This window comes from Oreochromis niloticus, linkage group LG7, assembly GCF_001858045.2.
Source record: "Oreochromis niloticus isolate F11D_XX linkage group LG7, O_niloticus_UMD_NMBU, whole genome shotgun sequence".
Taxonomy (NCBI): domain Eukaryota; kingdom Metazoa; phylum Chordata; class Actinopteri; order Cichliformes; family Cichlidae; genus Oreochromis; species Oreochromis niloticus.
Genome location: NC_031972.2, coordinates 20,738,851 through 20,766,537, shown reverse-complemented (window position 1 = coordinate 20,766,537; position 27,687 = coordinate 20,738,851). Strand labels below are relative to the sequence as shown.

Genomic DNA, 27,687 nt, shown 5'->3' with positions numbered 1-27,687 from the left:
CATGTGGTCATCCTTCCAATCAATATGTGGGCACAAGAGGGGTGGGGAACCTTTTTTAGCCTCTGAGGTTTGATTGATCCTGAGGAAAACAGGATTCTACAAAAAGGACAAACTCAAAGTCGATCAGCAGAGCGCCAATGTTTGTTTTATTAAAAAAATAAAATACAAATGATGACCCAAAGAGTACACAGCAGACTTCTTACAAAACCAAAGCATTTTTTGTCTGTCAGTCAGTGCTTATTGTTTTTCTATTTTACTTATTTTGGCTTTTTTCTTTTCTTTTTAAGTTATTAGGAAAACAATGTAGAAAGAGTCAAGTTGCTTTTTTTTTTTAAATAGATGCCTTCCCTCTCAAAAGTGGATGTTTCCCATTTTGGCAAAAAAATAATAAAACAAAGAAAAATCACACAGCTCAAAGACATGTGCCTCCCATCTGTTTGGTATAATCTATGGTTGAGAAAAACAAATAGTACAGTTCACAGGTTTGATGGACACAATCACACTGAATTGTTTTCAGTACAGTGTTGAGGGCTCAGCAAAGTATTACTAATAATGGCTGGTCTGATCCAAGCTGACTGTGTTCCATGTTGAGGTCTTTCATGTGTATGATATAGATAAAAAACTGTGGTGCTGTATTAACTGAGGATTAAAGGCATGTTTACATATTTAGCCTGTAATTTCATGAAGATGGAAAACAAAAAGTTGAGGGACAGAAAAGTGTCAAACAGACCAAATAATAACAATAATAATAATAATAATAATATTATAATCGACTCTTTCAGCATACTCAACTAAACGTGTTTCATCTGTAAGTTTGTAGCAGAAGTGTTAGTGGTTGAAAAGCAGAGAGAAAAAGCCAAAAAATAAGAGGGGAAATGGTATATATATTTATATATATATATATATATATATATTTAAAAACTAAAATGGCATTTTAACTCAAGCCCCTCAATAGACACTCCCCACATCACTGTAGTAGCATTACAAGTATTTTTTCTTTCTTTTTAAACAGTTTTTCTTAAACAAATAGATAAAACACAGACCAACCGAAGTAGATTACAGTATAGTGCAGTGTCACAAGTACTGAGAGTTATATTGCTTGTACTGGTGCCCACAAAGAAAACGACAGAGAGACTGTAAAACAGGGGCAGGGGGGGTCGCAGCATATAACAGTAAGTTCATGTTTTTGCATAGCCTAGATCAGTACGTTTCACAGAGATACGTGATGCAGAGACGAAATATCAAGACAGTAATAAAAGCAAAACAGTTGCTTTGGCTTTATGAGACTCGCGGTTGAAAAAGGTGTCGATTTCAAACTGCTCGCTAGAGGTAACCCTGAGAGTACGAAACAGTGATGAGCCGTGAAGCGTGAGGACGGCGAAGGCTTTGGTACGTTTACTCTGTCGACAATCTGAGGAACGGTGCAGCTGAGAATAAAACGAGCAGCTACAGTGTTGGCTACACTTTCTGTTATCGAGACGCAGCCTGGTGGAGGGTGGTGGAGTTGCAGCCCATAAACGGCCGACGGAGCAGAACATGCCGCTGGTTTGGGGGAGCGGAGGAGTGTGAGTGTGTGTGTGTGTCTGAGTGTGTGTGTGTGTGTGTGTGTGTGTGTGTGTGTGTGTGTGTGTGGGTGGGAGGGTGGGGATCAGTGGGTTACGCTGCATCACGGATCTCTGTTGAGGTCGACAAAACAAGAAGGCAAAGTTAAAGCCTATAAAACAAACATATGTGGTCGTATACAATCAGCTATTAGATAAATACAAGCTCCACCGCAACATCACGAGACAGCCAAGTCCAAACGGTGATCACGTGACTCGCTTCTGACCGCGTTCAGATAGCGGACCTTGGCATTGGTGGCTTTTAAAGAACAGCGCAGAACAGGTGAATCGCTCGATGAAATGGGTGGACTTGACCGATATAGCCCTTACTCTCAGTAAACATGTGAAAACCAGCGAGGCATAGCAGTTGTTTGGCAATGGGGGAAAACCACGGACCTCCAGTTCACTCCTGCACAGAAGAAACCCATATTCCCTTCTTCATTCCCTAACCCCACCACCCACCTGCCCTGCTCTATTATTACCCTAAATATGTATACAAATAAGAAAAGATCCACCTTAGCAACAAACAAAAAGAAACTCTTTCTGGAAAAACTCAGAAACTCAGTTTTTATCCTTCAAATGGAAAACAAGCCATAGAAAACACGAACAAGGACATTTTCTACTCTTCTCATGCTTTCAAATGAGTATATTTCACTAACTAAACCAACAGCCACCTCAAAGAGAGGAGAAAAAAACCTAAAACAGACTGAGCACAAACTACGTGGTCTGAACGTACTCCGTCAGTGCCACAGCTAACTACACACAGATTTTAAAGTCACCACAACCGCCCCTCCGGTAACAACGCTGTACAGAACAGTTCAAATCTTGTGGCTTTTTAATGTTTATCAACCACATCCTTTTCTAAGACACAAGCACACTTTTCTCAGAAATGTATATTCTAGCTACAGCAACCATGCTTCAAACACAAATGTTACCATAGGAAAAAAAACCTGACTATGAATCTACTTTTTAAGGCAGTATCACATCTGCTTCCGCACACAGAGGTTATAATTTATATTTAATTGTGCAGCTCCTTAATCAAGACATTTGCTCTGTAGAAATGCACCAAGGCAGCTCGAGGTGTGTTGGCAAACAAAATGTCTATTATCATTTATGCTAATGGGTGTGCAGCCATGCTCACAGTGTGACTGCCTCTCTGATAAGGTCGCTGTCGTGTTAGTATGGCTTCATGTTAAAGCACCGGCTCGACCGCACAGCACACGGACTGCAAACCTCTATTTAATCTTGTATAACGGCATCGCAGCAAGTTTAAAGACGCCTGTTTAAATGAATATGAAATTTCAGGCAGCTGTGCATTCACATATTTTCATTCTGCTCTCACACGCCTGACGCAGTGGCCCACTTGTTTTCTTTTTTTGTAGCATGCACAGCCACAACCAGAACAGGCTGCTGCTAGGTGGGGGAAAAAACGAAACTGATTCATGAGCCACAGAGCTGCCTAAAATTACATATTTGTGCACAGAACTCAAGTGTCGTGTTCTGCTAACAGGGCCAACAATTTTCAGTTCAAATGTGTCCTTGTCAGAGTTCATTCAGCACTGAAAATAAAGAGGCACGCAAAGCTGCATAAATATAACCAGGAAGCTTGAAATGCTAGCCTTTTGTTCCCCACTTTGCCAGATGGAAATGTCTTCTAACTCTATGGTATTTAAAGGAAAAATTAAACACATGTGAAGATTGTGAAGCAACAGACAGACAAGAGAGTGCATGTGAACTATTGTTACCCTTGGTGAAATCATCTAGAACATAGAGTACTGCACCGAGACGTTTACTGGTGATAAAGGCCAAATGGAAGCAGGACTTGGTGAGTGCGCGTGTGAAGCAGACTGACTGACCTGAGTCTCTACACTGTGTCCGTTTGGACACGTGCTATCAGAGCAGAAAAAAGTTATTCACCGTTGTTCCAAAATAAACTCTTAATGAAATATTTGCTAACTTATCAGTTACTGCTCATCTTGCACAGACAAGAATTTCTAAATCTGACTACAACCGGTTTGACTGGCTATGTTCTAAACACAAACTGCACGGTGTGCGGCACAAGCAGCATGCAGTCAGTCACAATAGATTTGGCTGCTGTGCCAACACCGAATTGACTGCAGAGGACAGCCTGCATCCATCTCAACCTGCTAATGCACCGGGCCCTCTGCTGCCAATGGAAAATACCACTGCAAATCCCCTCACACTGCCAAGAGTTACAGGGGCCAGATAGAGAGCCAAGGCAGCCTGAGCTAACAAGCTATCAGCACGGCATGGCGCACACGGTCAAAACAACACAAAAATATTAGATCCAGACAGCTAATGTTAAACCTCAGTCCCTTTCTTTTCCCCGACATCGGGGCTCAAACCTGTGCAGTCATTATTACTGCAACAAAATAATAAGCAAAGCAAGTAGCACAAGTACTAAAAAATTCTAAAACGGTACTTTCGTCAGTCCCCTTATTCACAAGGGGGTCGCCACAGGCGGGTAGTTCCGCATGTTTGATTTGGCTGATGATTTCTTTCTTACACAACCCCAAAAGCGATCCACATCTCCTCCCAGGATACAAATGAGCTCATATATAAACACATAAACCATGCCTCATGCAAAACACCAGTGCTTTTAATAGTAACCTCACCTCAGTCTTTTCAACCAGGCAACACAGCACTTTGAAAGACAAACAGACACACATCTCAACATTGCCCTACTGCACTGAAACACCCAAGCATTACAACCGCTACTACGACGCACTCCAGCAGCCCCTGTTTGGAGCTTTGTTGCAATTAAAAGTGACACCTGTGGCATTTACTGAAGCACAGCTGGGTACGAAATGAAAACCGCATTCTTTTATATCAACATCCAAACTACACACTGAGCATGGCAATACAGAGCCACCGCAAGGCTTTTTTATTAAGTAATAAGTTTGGTGGCATCACTACTATGGATTTAATGCAATCTACAACCAGAGTGAGATTACATGCACACAATCCATAAACCGCTGAAATGCTGAGTATCCCAAATGTCATGCTGACTGTTGGTGACATGGCCGAGGAGACTACACAAAGGGTGAGGAGAAAGTCGTCTAAAAAGGGGGGTTCGTGTGCCATTCAGCATCCTAAGAATGAACTAAACTCTTTACTCTTTCCGTGAGTGTACGGCCTTCCTCGCTCGAGTCCCAAAGTCTTCACACCAGATGCTGGTTATCATGACCTCAGACGTGACATCACTACGCAGCTGTGCCTGGATTTCACAGCAGAGGCCGCAGTCTTGCACGCACAGAGCTTTGGGGAAAATTAAAAATAATCTCTTGTTGATTTCATCCAGTCTCATCCTACAGTTTCGAGATGTTTGCTGCTGCTTCCTCTGCTTAGTTGTTGCTGGGGGGGGGGCAGATACGAGAGGAATGCAGCTGACTGCGTTGATATGCTCCTGAATGATCGCCTCCACCGGAGATAAAATGTTAGACAGGAAGGATGGTTGGAGATGTTTTGACCAAGGCCTGAAATATGACAGCAGGGCTAAAGGAGAGTCACAATGACGTCAATTCTGGTTTCGATCACAATCAACTGCTGTCTTCTAACCATCCAATAGCTTTCTCATGGTTAGTACTAAATAAAAACACCTAATGGGGCTACAACACATGATTGTTTGCTCCCCAATTAGAAAAGCAAAGAAAAAAAAAAATTGTCCACACATTACAATGATTTTTCCTAATCAGGAGCTATTAAGGATTATTTATCATTATCATCATCACCTAGATGTCATGTCTAAGTTAGTTAGTTTAGAGAATTAAAACACAAGACGGTCTCCCTGTGGTGATGATGAAGCTGCACCGGTTGGCTGGTTAGTTACGCTGTGGATCACACCATGTGGTCTCCATTGCTGGTGCTAGTCTGGCTAGGCAGCTCTGAGGCGTGCTCCTTCTGTCTTAAGGTTTGCTGTTGGGGGGCGGAGCAGCAGTCCCTCCCGGCGACCTTACACATACGCTGCTCCTCTTCGCTTTCCTCCTCAAGCCCTGAGCCTTCGTCTACATCAAGCTGGCAAACGCACACCTCAATCCCTGAGTCGCCGGTCACGTGCCGACGCCGAGTCACAAGCTCCTCATCCTCCTCTGCCGCCTCTACATTCTCCTCTGCCGCACACTGTACTTGGATTGGGAGCAACACCGCCTCCTGGTCTGATGACGAACCGGAGGCCTGACAGTCCACCCTCGGCTCAGCCTCGGTGAGGGGTTGCAGCGCAGAAGAAGCGTCCGGCTGGTTCACTTGTGGAACGACTACAGGGGTACACTCAGGAGGGTTTTCAGAGTAAGGAGGAGGAGGTGTCGGAGGGTGGCCAACTACCTCTTCATAGTCAGGAAGCTTGCAGTCATTCCAAAATCCTGAAAGTCAGCAGATACAGAAGCTTCAGCTTTGAACGATCATTATAATCAACTAACTTCAACTTTAATGTGCTAACTGGTAATCATAAACTTGTCAGGAAACACTCGCTACAAAACAAAGTCTATTAAACTGTTGATTATACAGGAAAAAAGTTCACGCTCAGTCACTTTTGGGTCTAAACTAACAACCCTGAAAGCACACACTGGGATTCAAACTCTGACTCCTTTTAAAGGCTTTCAACTTATATAAATGTGGATCCCACAAATCTATGAATTTACACAGAAATAGTTTCTTATTGTGCCGACACCGATCTGAAGTGAAAACCAACTACACTACATGTTGCCAGGGTCCCTGTGCAAAGTGAGTCACTGTCTAAGTATGCACACAGTTAGAGTTGTGTTCACATTCTTGATATGAAGTCAAGCGTGTTTGGAGTGGGCTTCTGGTAAGTGTACACCTTATCCAGCTCCTATTTGTGATATCAGTGGACATATCATGTTCAAGCTGAGGTCCAGTGATCGCTGACATTAGAGCGGCATCTCTGCTGTGCTCTGCCAGCTTCAGACCATAACTATGTAATACACGCTTTGTATAACAAGATTACCATGATCACCTTCTCCAATTCTAAGATCATGACTGTGAGAAAAAGGCAGCTGCTTAATCTGTTAGGAGGAGGGGAGAACATGGAATATTATGTTTTAGGGATAAAGATTCCAAGATGTGCTGCTGTACCATGGACATATTACTGGACCTTTGTGGTAGAAAGCAGAGTTCAATGTACCAACCTATGAATACGGACAGGAGCTTTGAGCAGTGCCCACAGAAGCTGCAAATATGAAGCCTGTCAGATTTTCATGACTCTGAAAATGGCTAAATATCAGCTCAGGGATGAATTAGGGGTTAACAAACTACATCAGGTTGCAAAATAATAGAAACCTAGAGGACTATGTTCAGCACGAGGAGGAAAACTACTCACTTAAATTGAGAGGTGGAGGTGAAATAAAGGAGCTGGAGGCTCCTTGGTAGGCCATGAGGCTGATCTCACGCTGGCGCTGCTCCTGCTGAAGACGCATTTTAACCCTCCGGTGTCGATAGGCACAACAGCAGCTTAGCATGATGATTAAGGTCCATACCAACCAGAACCCTGTGAGAGGGGACAAACTCAAAAGTCACTCCTCCAATGAGGGGATGCGGGGCACACAGGAATAGCTCCCTTATAAGCCTTTTTGGGATTTTTTAAAGTTTTTTTTGTTTATTTTCCTGCAGTGTAGGACTTCAGAGGTGAAGGAAATAATTTTGCAACAGCTTCAAATACATGGTGGGAAATTCATCACTGCTGATGGTGGTGTCTAAGAAGACAAAACAGAGTTGACAAGAGTTCTCTTTTCTGAGTTTAACCAGTTAGCGCTGAGCTTTGCCTAGATGTTTTTAGGGAGCTACCCTAAAATTAGTACTTATGACACTTTTTCACTAGTATCTACTCAACTCTATTCAGTTTTTAGGGTTTTCACTAGGTGGTAGTAACTGGTATGAGCCTCTTTTTTAGCCAGGGTTCCGAGCAATCTGAATTGATCCAAATATAAGATGTCAACAGACTGCATGTCAGTTGGATAGTAAATGGCGTGACTCGATGAATCAAAACCGCCATTTTTGAAACCCAGCAACAAGGGAAATGGCTACACATAAACAAACACCGTGGTCCCAGAGTCTGAAAACTCAATCATAATGGAAAACGAACCAAACCGAGCAGAGTTGTGTCGTATCGAGCTGAGTAGGTAGGTACTAGCTATTTGTCTTCCTCAGTGGACCCAAAAGAGACCTTTCAGGTGAGGTTCCTGCTAGAAGAACAGGCACCAAAGCTGCAGTATGAAAAAAGTCACAGCCTGATTCTAAACATCTCCACATTTACGATATCAAGCACACCTAAAACATCCACAACAATTAAACATTGTCTTTCTGCACTTAAAATAAACCAGGACATTTTTTTCAGTCACAGGCTTATTTCACTTTTACTTCTCAGTTTACGTAGGTTCATTTGAATAATTCAACACTACATGAAAACTAAATACATTTAACAGTGAAAGTAAAGCCAACTCCAAAAGTTAAGCAGAGTCTGAAGAAATATACATACATATATCTATCTATCTATAGATCTCACACATGGTGTGATATATCTGAATTAGATGATGAAATGAATGAATAATCCGAAAATAGTAATTATACTTACACCAGAGTTCATAGTAGTAAGTGCAGCACTCTGTTTCACCACAGCAGTACCCCATCTCACAGCGGTACTGCTCATTGTTTACCCCAAAACAGAACTCCTTCCCCTTAAATACACAAAGGTAAACAAAGCAAAGGCTTCAGTCAACAATCAATTGCACAAGTTAACAAGAAAATGCACAGCAAACTCTTGAGCAAATGCCCTATTTCTAGGATTTCTGTTTAACCTGACTCACTCACATTTGTGTGCCATTTTTCTGTCCTTCGTGTAACCTATATTTAGACATTTAAAAGTGCACTCCACTTAAATGCAACCCCCCCCCCTTTTATTTTGGATGCCATTGTAAGAGCAGCAGATACAGTGGTAATAATAAAGTAATAACAATATACGTTATGTACTTATCATTTTCCTTTACGTTACAAAGTGTAACAACCAACTAAATTCAAAGCATTTAAGATAAGAAATAAGGAAAAGCTGAGGCTATAAAGACAACAACTGCTTATCATGAAGAAATATGATTGATAAGAGAAACCTTTACAAAAGCAATACAGCAAAATAATACAGATAACACCAGAAATGTAAAATAAACTCGGGGAAGGGCTGGTTGGTTTGTGACAGTAAGACGTCTGGCTACGTCTAATTTCGTTTTCATTTTCATGGTAAACTAATAAAATAATGGCATTGGGCTATCAAAAACTAGGCCGAAAAGCATTTCTTAACCAATATATTCACAGCAAATTGCTTAAAAGCTTTAAAAAGTTCAAATCGTTTCAGTTTGTTTGGTCGACATTTAACATAGCGACTCTGTAAGGGAAGCCAGGCACAAACTGCGGCTGGCTGGCTGCCCCGTCTGTGCTGCTAAAATCAACAACTATGAATAAATACGTCCATTTGCCGGGTATCAGTTAGCAGCGGCTAATGTTAATCTCTACAACCGCGACCCAAACTGTGAAACAGACAAAATTAAATATTCCTCTCAAGCTCCCCCAGCTTCACCACCCCTCAAAACAAATTTACTGTCGAAATTTTATCGAAAAACTTTTACTAACTGACGTCATCCCCAGCAATACAGTGCCGAGCCGTGCCCAGTTTCCTTTGTGGAGGAGACAAAAAGGCTCGACAGAAAGCGGCCTTCACCCAGCCCACGAGCAGCGGCCTCGCCTTGAAGCATCCGCCGACCCCGCGAGCTCGAGCGGAGGCTTACCTGCACAAGATAGGTCCCGGTGCAAAGAAGACCAACAATGGATCCCAGTGCTTTCTGTGCCATCTTTCTGGGTTGTCGGCCGTTGTCACGACGGGAATCATATAGCAGTCCGTCGAATTGACGACTTGTTGCGGTGACAGCAGTCGGCTGTAGCTAGTAACGGTTCAACCTCTCGGACATGTTTTTGTTGTTCTCAATCTGAGGTACAGCGCCGGTACTGAGGCGAAAAGGTGCGCAGGCTTGGACAGCAGGGGGCGCTGTGTGTGCGGAACAGAGCCCAAGAGAAAGCATATGACTTCACAGAATGCAGGTTCAAGTTCATTGCGGAAAATGACTTCTTTCAAACAAACAGTAAAGTTTTGTTGATCAAATTTTATATATTATGAGTACTCTTCAGCCACAAGATAAGATCACTCCAAGCAGCGATAATCAGCACTAACCATTCATTATTTATAAGCACTGGGATTTGAAACTTTTTCTTCAATCAACATTTTGAGGTCAAAAAAGTTTAATGCAAAGCTTAAAAAAAAACAAAGGGCAGAGAAATACCATGAATAAGCACCTATACATTTCATAAAAGACAACCTCCATACTTACCATGAAAGTAAACTTGTTAAGGACTTTGACTTAAAAAAGTTTCCAAAAATGAACATTTAATAGATTTAATTCAGCGCTTTAAATCTTCCTACAAAAAGAAGATATAGATGCTGATATTCTATAGTTAATTATTTGTACCTGCTTGTTTTTGGGGGGGTTTTCTTATTTGTTTTTATGGTGAACTGGTTTTGTGCTGCTGGAATGAAATTATGGTCCCTCCCCAAGGGATGAATAAAGTTCTATTCTGCTCTTTTTGTGACATTTGCCCAAAGACCTGATACCATTTATTTTAGTCTTATTTTGTAGCACTGACTTTAGTGAAAAAGACTATAGAGCATTTTTCCATATTAGGCTGATGAGATAAAATGTAAGTTCTCAAATTATTCAGTTTAATTTTATTTACATAATGCCAAATCACAACAACAGTCACCTCAAAGTGTTTTATACTGTAAGGTCAGAAGCCTACAATAATAGAGACAAAATCCCAACAGTCATACAACACCTTATGAGCATTTGGCGACAGTGGGAAGGAAAAACTCCCTTTTACCAGGAAGAAACCTCCAGCAGAACGAGGGCAGCCATTTGCCGCAACCTGTTGAGGGTAAGAGAAGGGATACAGGACAAAAGACATATAATAACTAATGATTGAATGTAGAATGGTGCATAAACTCATAGTGTGAAAATTAAAAGGTGAGTGAAGAAGAAAAAATCAGTGCTTTGTGGGAAGCCCCCAGCAGCATACACTTATTGCAGCATAGGAGGATACAGGGTAACCTGATCCAGCCTTAACTGTATGCAAAAAGGCCGTTTTAAGCCCAATCGCCCAGTAGGGGTGTCGTCTGCCTCCTGAATCCAAACTGGGAACTGGTTCCACAAAAGAAATTCCTGAAAACTAAAGCCAGAACTACAAGAAATCACACTTTCTTATTTTTATTGAGAAAGTAGGACTTTATGTGGCCGCCAATTTTTCTCCCAGTCTTCATAACAAGAAGGCTTTAAAAACAGTGATTTTTTCTTTTACATTTAATGTGCCTGTAAAACTCACTCCTCGCCTTTTCCTCTATGTATCTGTTGCGATTTATTTAATTTGTATGTTATTTTTTGTATTATAATCTTTGAACTCTCTAGTTTACAATTATCGTTAATAATAATAATGATAACGATAAAATAATGTTATTAAAATTTTATGAAAATTAGCTCAAAATCAGCCCTGAAGTGAATAAGAAAAAAGCAAATTAACTATTTATGTTCTTTTTATTTTCTAGAAAGATACTTTTATTTTTTAACCTCGCGCCACAGGAGCCCTCTTGCCCAGCGATCACGTTGTTTACGCTGACGTCGCCGTTTCCGTGGCAACCGAGCCTGACAGCCGTTCTGCCAGGAGGCCAAAAAGCACGTGTGGTCAGAGAAGATGTTAATCCACTCACACACTGAGCGAGGGCCACAAAACCACCCGAGAAAAACATGGTGAGTTATAATGATTCACGGCCGCAGCAGTTTTTGTTTGCGTGGGGCAAAAGGACTTTATTTTGATTTTGTTTTATATTTATATCTCAAATTACTCTTGGCACCTGGTAAACATTGGTGACAATGGTCTAAAAACAGTTAAATGATGTGTCACCTTTAGCCAAATACTGAGGGCAGTGTATGTAATACTGGTCATTAAACTGTCCGTTTTATCCCTGAAACTTAATACCTGTTTCAATTTCAGTCGTTGATATAACTCAAACGCTTTGTTTGCCAGTGCCAGGATTAAACTATATTTATTTATTATATCTATTTATTTATATTTAGAGTTGGACTTTCTTTTTCAACCCAGTTCATTTTTACCTATATATAACTATCACCTTAAGGTACTTATTGTAAGGCAAAGAGTTTAGACCAGGTATGGAGACATTTGTTGAAAGGTAAACAGAAAAACTTTTATAATTTTATATAAACTAAATTTATATAGAGAGTACTTTTCAAAATTTGAGCTAAAACAGACTTTATAGGGGGAGTAAAGCTGATGTAAAAGAGATGGAGAGGGAAATTTATGATAACACAAACATAAAATGCACAAATTACAAAAAAAGTAGTGGCTCTGAAGATGGATTTTAAAAGTGCTATGTGTATTGTTTTGTCTTTTCAGAGCAGATTTTGTATGCAGAGGGGTCACTGTCACCTTAAAAGTAAATAGCATGAGCCAAAGCCTTTCCTTATTTCCCTCCTCTGGACAGAAGCCACTCACTAACTTACTAACCTCGGCTGGCTAAAGAGGTCTTTAGGGCTGGTACATTTATAGGTCACTGCAGCTAAATCCTCACACTCTAGATGATTCTAGCTGTTGGGTGAGAGTGTAACATGCTGTGTGTACTGTGTCATGTTCCTGTGACAGACTCTGCCAACAGGGTGGTGTACTATAACTGGTGCATGCCGAAAACGATGTGGTCCCGCAGCTTATTCAGGTTTTATCTGATAAGACTTAGGTCATGTCTCTAGAAAAGCAAGAAAATGCTTGCAGGTTCCTCAGTGTTATGACATCTCGTAAGCTGCTGTTCCTTTAAGACTAATCAGCTCTAATATGTGCTCTGATCCTCCTGCAGGGCCTTTTGTCCATCCTTCGGCGGCTGAAGCAGTCTCCAGAGCAGGAAGTACGCTTGCTGCTGTTAGGGTTGGATAATGCCGGCAAGACCACTGTGTTAAAACAGCTGGCAGCCGAAGACGTCAGCCACATCACCCCCACACAAGTACACACATTCACACTCTCTCACATGCACAGAAATGTAGACTCCTGTCATTTTTAGAGCCTTTGAATTCACCTGCTGCAGATATTAAGCATCTGCGATACCTTTCTTAAGGGCTTTAACATCAAGAGCGTGCAGTCCACAGGCTTCAAGCTGAACGTTTGGGACATTGGAGGTCAGCGCAAGATCCGACCATACTGGAGGAATTATTTTGAGAACACAGATGTGCTGGTACATACGTAGTCTTCATAATATCATATTTTATTTCTGTGTTCTGATCAGTTAGTTAATATCTACGACTGTATTGTTTGCAGATCTATGTGATTGACAGCTCAGACAGGAAACGGTTTGAAGAAACAAGTCTGGTGAGCTCCATAAATACTTTTAGATTTTAAGGAGGTGCAGTAGTCATCTTCTGATAAGGTTGAAGGTTAGAAGGCATTTAGGAGCTGTTGGAATTAGAAGCTGATCAGGGATGATCGGCAGTATGATGTTGTGTTGCTTCTCAACACGTCTCAGTGGTTTTTTCTGTTGGCAAACACCATTAGCGCAAGTGTATGTGACTGCACTGTGTTACAGGAGCTAGCTGAGTTGCTGGAGGAGGAAAAGCTCGCCACGGTGCCGCTGCTAGTCTTCGCCAACAAGCAGGACCTGATGACAGCCGCTCCAGCGTCAGAGCTGGCAGAAAGTCTCCGTCTCCACACAATACGGGATCGCATGTGGCAGGTGCAGGCGTGCTCGGCGCTCACTGCAGAGGGAATTCAGGTAAACACAGAAACGGACACAGTCTGCAAACGCAACATCGCACACACAGCAAGGGTTGGGATAGTTGCCTGCAGCCACTTTCGGAACTCAGGGAATGCTGGGATTGACCGATTTTGCTCACTGTTTATTTTACCTGTCCTGGTCTTAAAAAACAGGCTAGAGGGACTCTAGTTTTGTTTAAGTAAATCACGTTACGGTAAAATAGAATCATTTAACCTTGAGAAATGACCACGTTATGGTAAATTTCTAAACACAACCTATAATACCTCTAGATAGCAAAATAAAATCAGTACAGTTCAATGGAGTAAAATGACACAAAGGAAGCACAATAAAATAGAAATATGCAGAATAATTAATGAATACAAATCTAAATATAACACAATAAGAAGCTTGATGAGTAAAATCTAACAAATGAATCCAGTGATTGTGGTATGAAGTAGAAAAAACTTGGATATATATTCTGTTTTGTGGCAATGGAGCAGAAACAGATGTTCAAGGAGGTGTTCCACTGCAGAGGGTGGTCTCGATTATCCATGATGGATAACACCTCATCTCTTCCTCCCCAACATAGCCACAGTCATTTGGAAGACTTCGGCATCAGCTAATGAAGGAATCCAAAGAGTGTGCTGAATTCAAACAGAGAAAAGAGGAAAAAGAAGCAGATTACTTAAGATCCATTATTCCTTTAATTACCATCATAAAACACATGCTTGTATAAGAAGATTTCCAATCTGGGTGGATCAGTTATGTCATCTTTCTAAAGACTAAAGAAGCTCAGCTGCTTTGTGTTATCGTGTGTATTAAAACAGTTTACTACTGCCAGTCTGCACGTTTCACATCACTGCTTTGCCTCAATTTCATGGGTGGGACGGTGATGTGTGGAGCGTGGAGTTTGCATGCTCTCCCTGTGCATGTTCCTTACACCTAACACACACATGCTAGGCTAAGTATATTTTTTCCAAATTGCCCATCTGCAGTGAGTAAAGTAGATTGAGTGCTTAAAGTGTATAGGATAAAGTGCTGTGTGACTGCGTGCTTAAAAATATGACTTGTATTCTTATCAATTTTAATGGTGGTAAGTAATCAGTAGCACAAAAGTCCTTGTAAGAAATGATGTTAAATACATGAATAATAAATCATGAGTTGTCTGTTTTTAGGTCCACTTCATTTTCACTTCTCTAATTTTCCACGATTAAAAAAAAAATCGTAATTCTGTTGTTCTGTTTTTTCCAGGATGGGATGACCTGGGTTTGCAGAAATATAAAGTTTCGGAAGAAGCCATAAAAAATCGCATCTTACACCTGGAATATCCAGTGTTTCATGTTCAGGACAAGGAGAAAACAATATGTGGTAATTCTTAAAGACACTTGTGTCTTTTTTTCCTTATGTGGCATCAAAATAATTAGTCACTGTCAGCACAGTTGTCCAACACAACCCTCAGCCCTGTATTACATATCTTAAAATGTATATACTGTAAATAGGCTGTTTTATTTAAACTGTACACACTTTGTTTTTATAATTAAACCATGTTAAGTCAGTGTTTTGTAGACAATGAGTTTAAAAAAAAAAAAAAAAATAAGCATTTGATGTTGTGCAGTGGATTCATGAAAAATGGAGGTTTTGTAAGGCTGTAAGACTCTTCAGTCGAAGCTAGAGGGCGATATGGTGCTAGTTTTGTGTATCAGAGCCTTATGCCAAATTATTACATCTCTTACTTTCTGTCAATGACAAAGCCAGGGGAAGGGCCTTGATGTTGGTGCTGCAGTGTGTGTGTGTTTGGGCAGGTGGGGGGTATAATAAGCTGTAAAGACTAAAGTTTTTCATTCATCCTGTCACATTCTAACACAACTCAAGCCACAGGCAAGAATAAACAGCCAAAACATAAGTGAACTGGCCGGTTACTCAGGCACAGGCACCACAAAAATTAAACCTCTGCCCTGTGACACATCAGGCGCACACACAGTTAATTAATTTAATTATAAAGCCATTAAAAAGTATGCCAGTCATGCGACTACAAAGTCTTTAAAGATTCAGTAATCAAGACAGAGAGTCAGCCTGTTTGCACATAGCTGGCTAGAATCTGTCTGAATATTTTACTCGGCCCAAAAGCCAAATTTGTGCAGCGTATAACACAGTCATGTAACCTTCTACAGCAAAGGTAGCAGTATGAAATACCTGTTTAATAATAATGCTTAATGGCTTTGCAGCTGCTAATAATAGGCCAAAAGAATAGAATAGAATAATCCTTTAATTGTCCCACAAGGGGAAATTTGGGTGTAACAGCAGCAAGAAAGACACATATACAAACAAAAAGTACACAAGACACAGAACAGAAACATACACAATTTTTACATATTTACATATTTACCTTCATCAGAATGCGCTGATATAATTCTCCAAATGTGACTTGGTGCTCAAAGGTTTAGGCGATAAAAGCTCATGATGGGTACTGAGGAGATGTTGTTCAAAATGTGTGTGATGGCATTCATCAGGGACCTGTGTGTGAGTCTCTTCTGCGTCATGGTAACCATGTTTTTAACTGCAGCCTGGAAAATGATTACTCAGATGAGGCCAAGAGGGATAATTCCAGAAGTTTTCAGGGGGATGAAACTCCTGTTAGGCTCTTTTTGTCAGCTGGTAGTTAAAAAAAATGTCGTTGCACATTTTTATGATAGCTGATAGCTCACTTTGAAATGCACCATTTTTAATCTATTAATGAATTCTGTTTAACGTCATTTGACCATGATGCTAGGTGTGATTTTTATAATTGTTACCTTTGTTTTACCAGGAAGTCCCACTGAGATCACAATCTCTTTTAAAAGAGAAACCTGGCAAAGACAGCACTCAGGACAAAGGTCAACAAAGTTCTCCTTTACTGGAGCTTATTATGCTTTTAAAGTCATCAATATTTAAAGAAAAAAAAATCATTTTTCTGTGCTTTACTCATTTATTACAACTTCATAATTCAGATATTTCTAAAAATAAACCAATGACAGCAGGAATAGTGTGTGAAGTGTTTTGACAACTTTATTTTTTTGCATTAAGGTGGGGGTGCTATGACGTCTGCCTTTTGCAGGTGGTGGGCGGGGCTTCTGCTTCCCATGGTCTTGACCAGTGATGTTGCATCCTTTGCCATGTTTGATTTGTCGCTTACATAATTTTTTTCTTCATGCAATGTTCTACAATTTCAAAGTGCGCTTTAAATGTCTTGTTTTGTCACAGCGCTGCCGCGCTCAGGTACGGAAGCTCTACATCATGAGCAAAATGACCATAAAACACGCACACCTGTGTCTGCACACAGGAAACAGACCTCAACACATCTCTCTTGCATATGCAATAAACCATACAGAAACACCTTGGCCATTCAATTACTCAACTTCTCACCTTGTTCACCATGATTTACCACAAGGCAATTGCATTTTCTGTCTATTTTTCTTTTTTGTCTTCTGCAGCACATTTGCCACAAACCCCACTAATCTGAACTGGATGAGTGCTCCACTGTGGTCCTATAGGGCATTTACATACAAACCTTTCCTCGGACTAATAGCTCTCTCCAATACAATTTGCATTTATATAGCCCCCTTCATACCCAACATGATTTGGCACCTTTGCCCATGATAAAAATAAACCTCCTCCTTTGGCCTTGAGTTACTGCCCTGCTGCCGGTTGTGTGTGTGTGCACTTGTGTGTCCCTCAACATATACAGGGTTGGCTGATTTTAATATGCCAAAGCTGCTTGGTCGTCAGATGGAGACTGAAACAAGTGCAAAACCTTTAAAATGGACCTCATAATGATTTGGTCTCGTGCCCTGTGTGTGTTTTCTGCTATACAGTATGCATGAATTTTGTCGATACAGCAGTGTGGGGCACTAGAACACACTAGAAGACACGAGGTAAATATTAAACCACAACAGATCTTGCTGGACAAACTACAACAGAACACGTACAGTACTGACCCAGCCCTCGTTTATTTCTCTTTTGCTTTCAAGAAGCCAGACTTGTCATTTTTTAAAAAGTGGTATTTAGCAATAGTTTTCCAGGCTTTCTGAAGGTCCTTCAAATGTTTTCTTTGGACGTTGGCTGCATTTTCATTCATTTTCAGTCTAGTCCTTGTTCTTGTTCATGTTGATGCTTTGGCCTTTGAACCAGTTGAAACTGCCTTGTGAACCATTCAAGCATAAAAAGTTACCTAACTAAAGGGAAGAACCAGTGCCCTGTCTACAAATAACAAGCATTTTATCAAAGAACCAATTTTAAATGTTGTATGTTGTATAGAGCACTTTGAGTACTCCGGGAGAGTAGAAAAGCGCTATATAAGAATCAGTCCATTTAAATTGTGTCTTTAGGCACTTGCCTATCACAAAAGCACTTTTCACCCTCAACCTATCAAAATGACAAAGATAAAACTGTTTATCAGAAATAAAACTGTAGTTTTACACCAACAAAGTGACTCCCAAAGAGCTGGTAGCTGAAAACTTGGAAACTGGACAAGTGGAGGACAGAAGAAAAAGTGGCATGCCTGAAAAAACTACTACTGATGGATCGTATCTGAAAGTCATCTCTTTAATTAATAGGAAAATATCCAATTGATTCACTCAGCTTCTCAGAAATAATGCTGTTGTGATCCTGTACGAAAGAAGTGAGAAGAGAGGCACAAAAGTGAGTCGCTACAGAAATCTGTAAAGCAAGGTGGAGGCTATGTCATGGTTTGAGGCTACATTTCAGCTAATTGTGCTAGAGATCTTGTCGAATTGATGGAATTACAACCACAAGAAAGTACCATCAGATTTTCATCATGCACCATCTGGAAAGCATCAGACAGTGGCTCAATTTTTTACCATGACAATGATCCCAAACACACTGCCAGTGCCACAGAAGTGGATAGAAAAACACACAGTGGATCATTATCAGTCATGGACTGGCCTCGTCAGAGGCCGGACTACAACATTATTGAAGCAGTCTGGGATCATGTTGACAGAGAACAGAACAAATGCAATGATTATCATTTAAAGAAATAATGAGAAAGGTCAGTATGTGTTGAAGATGAAAGATGCTTGTAATAAAATATAGATTTTTCTTTCAGTTTTATACTATATTTTCTTGATGTGTTTACAGGTTTCAATAAATTGCTTCACATATTTCTCATTTCCTAGTAAAATATAAAGAAACAAGAGGGGGCTCAATACTTTATTTTCAGTTAAAAGTTGCTTTCAGTTTCCTGAAATAAATCTATAAACACTAAAATCAAAAACAATGGAAAAACAAGTTGAAAGTCTAACATGTTAGATGATAAAAGACCTCCTTTCTCTCTGCACTGTTTAATCATTAACAATTCTTCCAAGTGATAATCATTCACCCTGTAAAACATATACCCAATTATACATATAAGGAATTGGACAAATGTTTCCCAATTTATCTACAAGTTGTCTCAAAATCAGATGGCAAAGGCTGTGGAGTAGCTTTAAATCCCCAAAATTAATAAAACAGAATTTAGCGAATAGGTAATTGGACTGGAGTGACCAGTCTTCGTTACCTCCGGCTCTATCATCAGTGAGGTGAGAGGCAGTCAGGCCTGCAAAAGGCCATAAATCACAGGACTTTCCCAGCTTTTCAAGCCGGGACTCCAAGCCTCCCACACAGGGGAAATGAAGGGCAGAGGGTCTAACTGACTCACAGGGCCTGTGAAACAAGGAGAGAGCTTCTGTGACTTAATTAAACTGTTGTTTACCTGGCAACTCATACCTTTTTTTTATTCAAAGATATTGGGTCCATACAAGAGAGTGACATTCAGAATGGGACTTCCTCTGAACTTATTTAAACCATTCATATTTATTTTTTATCTCCATCCTTTGAGTTCTCCAACGGTACTACACTGCTAAAATAGTGATAACTTGCAGTGGTTCAGTCAGTCAGTAGCCATACATTAGAAATACCACAAAGGCCTGCTTTTTCAGAAATTAATGAGCCAATCATAAACTTTTCTGCACCTTCTAGACTTTGGGGTAAGATCATTGTTGCTGTGGCACTAAAACACAGGTAATCTATGCACTGGTTGTGTACCATATATACACAAAGTGGTCCAAAAAAAGTGAATCTTTTTGCATACATAGTATTAAGACTAGAGTATTAAGGCTTTTGAACAGAGCGAGATGTAGTTGTATAACAATCAGTAAAATGTAGTAAAAGGCAAGAAAAAAGCAATTCTAGAAATAAAGAGGTGAACACCTGGTTTTATTTCCTCACATATCTGGCTTTGGGCTTTGCACCATTACAGAAAAATACAAACAAATGAACTGCCATACAACTAATAAACTGCCAAACAGTGAGGTTCATCAGTGAGTTGGTGTCCTAATCTCAACCATTCTTTATTATCTATATATTGATAATATATCATAATGTGTTAACTGCTTAAATAATATTGTGCAAGAAAACATCCTGCTGCATGTGTTCCTGTTCAACTCAATAAAACAGGGTTAAACTCATGTAGACTGGTCCCTCAGGCGAGCCTTTACTCTGATAGCAACACTCCATACTTTTCCAGGATTTAATTTTAAACTAAATTGGAGCCTCTCGTAGTCTTTTTTTCTTCTCCTCTTCAAATAAAACTCCCATGCAAGCAGCTATAACCACTATGAATCTGGCACATCCCTCTAGTGGCAATTACTGTGAATAGTTTGTTTGGCCAGCGCGGCGTCCATCCTGCCTCATTCCCAGGCCAATCCTTTATGATTAAGCAGATAAGTGGTGGTACTGGATGATAAAGCAAACAACAAATGCCCACATTCCTCTCATAGCTCCTTTGATGTGTGTGTGCCTCTGCAGGGCTCCTACCTCTCCGAGTCCCCTTTGCTATAATCAAACTGCAGAGTCATAAACAGCGAGGGATGAGGTCTATAAAAATCGTGAGTCTCTATCAGCCAGGGGGACAGAAGTTCACACCTCAGAGCGGGTCAGTTTCAAAGCTTGGGAGGGGGGTCAGCTCGGGGGTCAGCCTGGGAGGGGGTCCAGGGCTCTGTTTGATGCACCTGAGACAGAAAGCAGAGAGGGAGAGATTGTGTCAGGATGAACTAAGAAGTTGTGTAGTAATACAGTGGGTGCTATCAGAAACTTTTGTTGGGCTCCTGGTCCAGATCATGCTTTCTGGGCCCCGGTGCTTTCATGAACGTGGCATTTCTTCTGGAAACACTGCTTGGGGGGAAAAAGAAATACAAGCATTTTTTTAGTTATTATTTTTTTACGGCAGTAAAGTCACAAAAAACCACAACAAAGTGACTTTAAGGAGGCGACACTGTATGATTCCAGGAGCTTAAAGAGCTTTTCACACTTTAAGGAATAATTAGATAAATAGATCTTTATTTGTTTTAATTCACTTTCACAGGAAATCACTGAAACCGGAAACCAGTCTAGTCCGATAGATAATAACATGGGTAAACTGAAGAGCGTGAATCAATAACCCGCTGACCGGTCTCATTCTCGTCAGTAGTTTGAGGTCAAAGGTTATACTCTTGACCCCTTGCTGACCCTTGCACTGGGAGGAAATAACACTTTCCCTCATCCTCCCCTGATTAACTGATTGCCCTTATCATTTAACGGATCTGGTCCAATTTTCTCTCCGTGTCGTTGCCCTCCCTCCTCCCCTCGCACGCTGTCTTGTCCCTCCCCGGCGTTCATAATTTGACTTTTTATCACCTCCTGCTGAAAGGGAGACCCAGCTCCATCCGTCATTACAGCACACGCTGACAGCTCCTCACACATGCCTGGATTTTTACATTTGACTCAATTCAGGGGCTTACTTTACTGTAACCGATTCAATATTTCTCAAATGAGCCGGCCGATCTGTATACACGCCACAGTGGATGGGATGATCTATGGCATCGCTTTAATAGATTTCCCAGGCCTCATAGACAGGCTAGTTTAGGGGAAAAAGCCATAATCTGTGCAATAAAAACATAATTATTCATGTGAATTGCTTGATAATTTATGTTACTCGCGTGTTCCCAGACATTAAACTAAAATGTGTGTGTGTGTTTGTGTGCACACACTCATAATTGTCACTGTCTCTAATTTCTAATCCACTAACTAGTTTCATGAAGTGATTAAAACTTTTGAAGTGTATGCGTATGTATAAAACAGTATGTTATGAAATTTGCTATGAAATTTCAGTTTATTTTATTTGGATAGCCCAATATCACATTAAGGACTATACATGTAGAGTTCAAAGGGCTTCACAGGCACAAAAATATATCAGGAACTGAAGTCCCAGCAACCCATCAGACATATATAAATACACATGCACCCCTAAACACACACTGATATAGTAATAATACAATTACAACAAAGAGAAATATAAATCTTAAAAGTAAGATATGCATATGGTCTTATCTGCCAGATTACTTAATGTGGCTGAACTTAGATGGTATGGCTGTATAGTGGTATTATTATAATTATTAAGCCTAAACTCTCGTTAAATGTCAGATTAAAAAGGTATGTCGTTAACAAGTTCTTGAAATTATCTGTAAAGTTTGCCTCCCTAATTTTTCAAGGAATGTTGTTCCAGAGATGTTGTTTCCACAAACTAGGAAAGTGGCATCCCCAATTTTTTGATGGCTAACAATTTCACAGTGGAGGATCTAAGATAGCAAGTCGGGACATAGAGTCACAGACATTCACAGATATTAGAAGGTTCAAGACCATTAAGGATTTTATATACAGTATAAATAAGAGTATTTTTAAAATCAGTTCTGTATGATACTGGAGGCGAGTATAGCTCTGCTAAAACTGGACTAATGTGTTCTCTGTTATTTAGTAATTTAGCAGTTTTGGGGGGGAAGTCCAGCAAAAAGAGTTTTGCAGAGCCCTGATGAGTCAGGAAGGGTCTTAGCAATTTTTCTGAGATGTAAGAAGGATGCCATTGTGATATTTGGGATTTAAAGAGACAATCAGAATATAAAATAACCCTAAGACTTTTAACTTGTGGTTTTACCCTGTAAGCTCATGTTCCTAACTTATGAGTTTTAAAACATTTGCTGTCATTTATTGTTAATGTCTGTTAAACATGGAGCTAGAGTTCAGTGCACCATTGTCCTGTGACTCTGCAGAAACATAGCTGTGCATCATCTGTGTTAATCTGTTAACAAATGTCATGCTGGCTGATAAGATTGCCAAGTGTCAGAATGTTTAAGGACAAAAGTAAGGGACCCAGATAGCTTCCCTGGGGAACTCCACAGGAAAAATTATGAGTGCTTGATACCTGATCTCCACAGGCAACATTTCCTGTCTGTGATATATGATCTAAACTATTTAGGAACTTTAGAATTCAACAACTATCAGAAAAGCCAACCCACTGCTTGAGAGGGAAATTAGAGAGTTTATGATCAATTGTGTCAAAAGCTGCATTTGAGTTGAATAAAGTAAGGATTGCAACCTTATTAGAATTGAAAGCCGGTCCTAAAAAAGGTTTGACATTAGTCTGTATTCTGTATTTAAGTGTCCAGGTTTGGCTTCTTTAAAAGAGATTTAGCTATGGTCTTTTAAAAGGAGAGGGAAAAGTAACCTTGTGCAATCAAATGAAGGGGTAAGCATCACAAAACAAATATGTTTTTGAGGACTAAGAAATAAGTACAACAGTGGAAAAGTCCTTTCTAAATGTACGCTTTTGTCATTCTTTAGGAAATTTGTTAGCGGTATTCACAAAATCATCAAGTTAGGCTAACAATGAGCTAACTGCTATTATTTGGTCAGCAAGTCTAAAGGGTTTTTGGCTAAATTTGACATAAAATTATGATATTTTAGGTATTTCTATTCCAATTCAATTTTTTAATTCTAATTCAAGTAAGTTTTCATTTTTGGCATTTATAAACAGTAAAAGTTACATCTGGCATTTAACTGGTACTGACTAAATACAAAGACACAGCTAATTTCATTATAGACTAATATCTTTCTTTGCTTACATGAAATAACTTGACTTAGTTATAAATCATGTGCATTTTACTACCTGTTATTACGTTATAGCTAATTGTTGATGAACAGTTTACTCATTGTTTTTGAATGACTTTGGAAGGCCAACGATCCAGTAACAGCAAAGGAAACAAATATATTATTCCACCAGTAGGAGGAAACAGTGCCCTTAACTAGTCTGCTGGGTTTGAGCATGTAATAGCTACTTCAAGTAGTTGGCTACCTTGTCAAGTGTCATAGCGAAAGACAGGTTGACAGTCATTGTAGGATCATTAGGTCAGAGAGACAGAGTAACTGGATTCTGAACATGTGGAGGAGGAACAATTTATTTTTTGAGGACCAATAAGGTAAATTATAAAACTAGCAATAAGTTGGGTTTTTTTCTCACAGCAGATGACATTTTTTCTTAAAGTTAGCTTGCTAACGCTAATGGCTGTTACAGGGTTATCCCTGTATCATACCGGCTGATATGGTAAAGACTAGCTATCTTTACTGTTGTCTCTTCAGTGCCCAAAAACCAGTTTTTACTGCTCCCGTATAAAGTGAAAAGTCAACAAATTTGAACTGTAGCTTTGCTGAAGTTTACACTGTGAATGCAGTTTGGTCCTCCTGGTGTCTGCAGCAGAGAAATAATTGCAAATAAAGGCAGAGGTAGCTCTAAATGAAATTTGGTTATTGTAGCAACTTTGGCTGATTAATTGAACGACATATTTGACATTAAGGTGTGAAGCTTGATTTAAAATAGAATTCTATAGTTTAATTTACATGGCTGATAAGTCACTTCCTTATTATTATATTCAACTTGCACAGAACAATTCAGCTTAAATGCTCTTGTCAAATATGTAAAGGCATAAAAAGATGTAGTCACATCTTTTTTTTTTCTTTTTTTTTATTTCTATGTAGATGTATTGACCCAAGTATTGTACAGTATCTATAAATTAAAATTTCCATGTGTACAAGGAGGAACTAACTCGTGTAAAGATTGTGTTATCATAAATCTGTGGGTTTCAAAAATGGAAAATAAATAAATAAATTCATTTTGGTACTCATGTCTGTGGGGCTAAGAAGAGACAGATGTAGTTCAATAATATTTCACTGAACTGAGGACAACACCTTATTTTAAATAAATATAACAAAAGCTTCCTAAAAAGTGTTACACCAAATCATCCTCCTTCTTCTCTCTATCTCACATAAAAGCTCTCTGGCTAACATAACAAGATATATAAAAGTAGGAGAGTGAAGGTTAAAAAAATATTTTGATTTTTAAGTCATATAAACTCACTTTGACCACAGTTTGCAGTTAGTGGATTATTAACGTTTCTTAGTCTTGTACTTGATTTGTGGTTTGTTGTTTTACAAACCAGATGTGACAGCAGTGTGCACCCATTTACTGCAAGGCCTCCCTGGTGATGATCCGTCCTACTAATGTCTACAACACTGGTAAGTTTTTATTAAAGGAGGGCACAGAGCTGTGTGGAAATGTGCTTTACGTTTAAGGACATCAACAAAGCATTAGATGATGAAATTAATGCAGATTATTTATTATGTACACATAAGTTCGGAATAAAGATGGACATCAGCTGTATACCAACTTTTACACATCTTTTGTTTCTTTCATTTTTTTGTAAAGCACTTCAGGATTTCCAACAGGAGGAGAGACACCAGCACAAAGAGGAGCTGGGAAAGCACTGATTCAGCTGACCTCGTTCATAGAGAGAAGAGTGATGTAACCTACCTCAGTTACTGGACACAGCTTGATTTATAACAACTGAAATGGTAAAGTAGTACTAAATCACAGCATTTTCCTGGCTCCTAATTTTTCTTTTTAACTTTTTTATATTTCTTTCAAGCTAATAATTGATCATGCCTAACTGTGTCTGCCTGTCATGACGTTCTTGTATTTGCTTTTAAGCAGGTTTGTGACAGTGATGACACCTGGGCACAAGTACTGTTGGAGTGCTGGCTTTCATCGATTAAGCTGTTCCTTTCTGTCCCATCGCCACTTTAATCCAGTGTCTGCTGACGTTATTATCAAGGGAGGTATTTTACCTTAACTTACCTCAAGCTGTTTGGGCTCCTTTATACCTGATCTACCTTGAAAAACACCTTCAGCGTCATTCAGAGACTCATTCAGACCTAAATCTAATCTTTGCCAAACTTTTATAAATCAAACCTTTTAGAGTTATGTGTAACTGAAAAAAAGTCTGGAACAGCACACGTGAAACTAAAGTGTGCTTCGTGACTTTTTAAAATATGTAAACAATTATACCTCTTGTGGGCTAAACCTGTTTTCAGTACCTTGCGCCTCATGTATAAATTATGTTACCCAAAAATCTTTTGAAAGCAATCCGTTTGCATGCTTTTTCTAAGATTAGCACGTTGGAATTTACATTGCAAGATCTAGGTTATTACTGATGCACAAACGATCCCCCCAGTAGGAACGCAAACGTTAGCTATAGCTAAGCTGAAATTTAGCAGCAGCCGGTGCAGCCGGTGCTCGATTAAATTTGGCAAAGCGAGAACAAATGGCTTCGTGTAGCATTTTCAAAGATACCTTATCTTTAAATAAGGTATCTTTCCGAAGCGCCTATTATAAAAACATTTCGGAAGAGCGCCTAAGGAGAGGTGTGTATTTGTGCTCAGAAGTCTCCTCTGTGTGACAGAGTGAGAGTAAGAGAGAGTGTGTGCCGGAGAGAGGGGAAAGGGAAATATTGTTTGTGTTTTTATTCTGTTTATATCTCGCTGTATTTTTATGTCCTACACTCAAGCTTTGCAAGCAGCAGAGAGGGTGGAAAAAAAAAACGAGGGAGAGAAAGAGAGTATTCTCAATTTCCTTCTAAAAAGAAAATTCATTTGCAGTTGCTAATGTAATGTCATCGTTGTGTTTACTGAGCGTGGATGATGTATAGGGGATGTTGCATTGAGTGAGACTGCTTAATGATGCATAGAATTAAGTCTGTGGCTTTCAGCTGAGCTCCCCTCTCTCTCTCTCTCTCTTCCCCTCATACACTCCTCTCCCTCTTCCTCCCTCCCCTTCTCTCTCACACACTCACTGACTCCCTGCTTCCTCTTTCCTTCCCTTCCTCTCACCTCTCTTTTCGTTTAATCCCCACCCCCCCTTCTCCTTCTCTTCCTCCTCCTCACCACACCAGCCTCTCTCTTTCCCTCTCACGCAGGCTGTCTTGGACTGTTGGCCACACGTTGCTCTGTGTACTGTTGCCTAACTCCATCAATCACCGCGAAGGGAGAGGAAGAGAGCGTGTGGAGGGAGGGCGATAAAAAGAATAAAAATAAGATATGGCTGGGGAAAAAAAAAAAACGAGCGAGATGAAAACAGACATTGTACAGGAACAGCTTTAGGAAGCTGGAGGGGAAGTGAGTAAACGAGTGGGAAGAACACCTCGATACATTTAATGATCCACCGAGAGCGCCGACAGTCCAAATAACTGCTTGAAAACTGCGAGAATATATGGATGTAATTGTGTTATTTCTGGCTCTCGCTATGATGATCCTCTGCTGGGATCTGAGGCAATAAAGAAAATGATGATTATGATGATCTCATTTCAGCAGTTATGTTATTACCTGAGCCAGATGACTACCTGAGTGGGAAGGCCTGCCGCTGTGGAGGAGTGCAAGAAACAGGAATAAAGACAATTTTTAGTATTTAAACTGGTGTTTTCCATCTGCTGATATTTACATTGGTTTATTACTATATAGGTGCTCAATTTATATAGGTTGGAAGTAGTTTCAGTTGAGGATTGCAGATTTAACATCTTTGTATGTTGGTCCTGCAGACATCTGTGGCATTTGGAGCTTTGCTCAGATGTCTAGATAACAGGGGTCAGCAGTAGTCACGAAAGTCACCTTTAAGATAAAATATTGAACTTTTTACAAGCAAGTAGACATTTACAGTTAATTTATGAGAATTTTTATATCTTCTGTAGTTTTCAATGAAAATGGGCAAAAATTTAGACGTGTGTCTTTGGCTTAGCGGTGGAGGAGAGGTCAGAGAGTTAAAACAACAAAGCTAAATGTCAAACCATCAAAGGGTGCACAAAGCCACCGGATATAATCCAAGAGCAACATAGTTTAGTGTTTGCTAAGTTTAAGGAGCAAAAAAGTTTATATGTGCTTAATCTAACATACAGTAGGTATCTAAAAATGTGAGGTAGTTGTGGAAAAACATTTTTCTTTGGTGGTTGTGGTTAAGTTTCACTTTTTTTTATTAAATTA

The 27,687-nt window shown here is 39.8% G+C and overlaps 2 protein-coding genes across 8 annotated transcripts; one reads left to right on the top strand and one right to left on the bottom strand.

Moving 5' to 3' along the window:
- Positions 1-119: 119 nt before the first annotated feature.
- Positions 120-9,670, bottom strand: wbp1 (WW domain binding protein 1). Its single transcript, XM_003455573.5, has 4 exons — positions 9,410-9,670; positions 8,209-8,311; positions 6,958-7,125; positions 120-5,980 (listed from the first exon to the last, which is right to left on the bottom strand). The coding sequence occupies exons 1-4, from the start codon at positions 9,470-9,472 to the stop codon at positions 5,460-5,462; spliced, it is 855 nt and encodes a 284-aa protein (XP_003455621.1). The 5' UTR covers positions 9,473-9,670; the 3' UTR covers positions 120-5,459.
- A 1,683-nt stretch (positions 9,671-11,353) lies between these two features.
- LOC100701678 (ADP-ribosylation factor-like protein 3) lies at positions 11,354-27,104 on the top strand. 7 transcript variants are annotated; one of them, XR_003220787.1, is made up of 10 exons: positions 11,354-11,473; positions 12,592-12,735; positions 12,847-12,963; positions 13,047-13,097; positions 13,312-13,497; positions 14,731-14,847; positions 24,819-24,894; positions 25,085-25,230; positions 25,370-25,494; positions 27,025-27,104. XR_003220787.1 is itself a non-coding variant. In XM_013264319.3 (6 exons), exons 1-6 carry the CDS (start codon positions 11,471-11,473, stop codon positions 14,779-14,781), a joined length of 552 nt encoding a protein of 183 aa, XP_013119773.1. In that variant the 5' UTR covers positions 11,354-11,470; the 3' UTR covers positions 14,782-15,793. The 7 variants fall into 7 exon arrangements, 2 of the variants coding, with proteins under 2 accessions (XP_013119773.1, XP_005460258.1); XR_001222920.3 differs by having other exon boundaries at positions 27,022-27,104; XR_001222919.3 differs by having other exon boundaries at positions 25,367-25,494; positions 27,022-27,104.
- Positions 27,105-27,687: the final 583 nt, after the last annotated feature.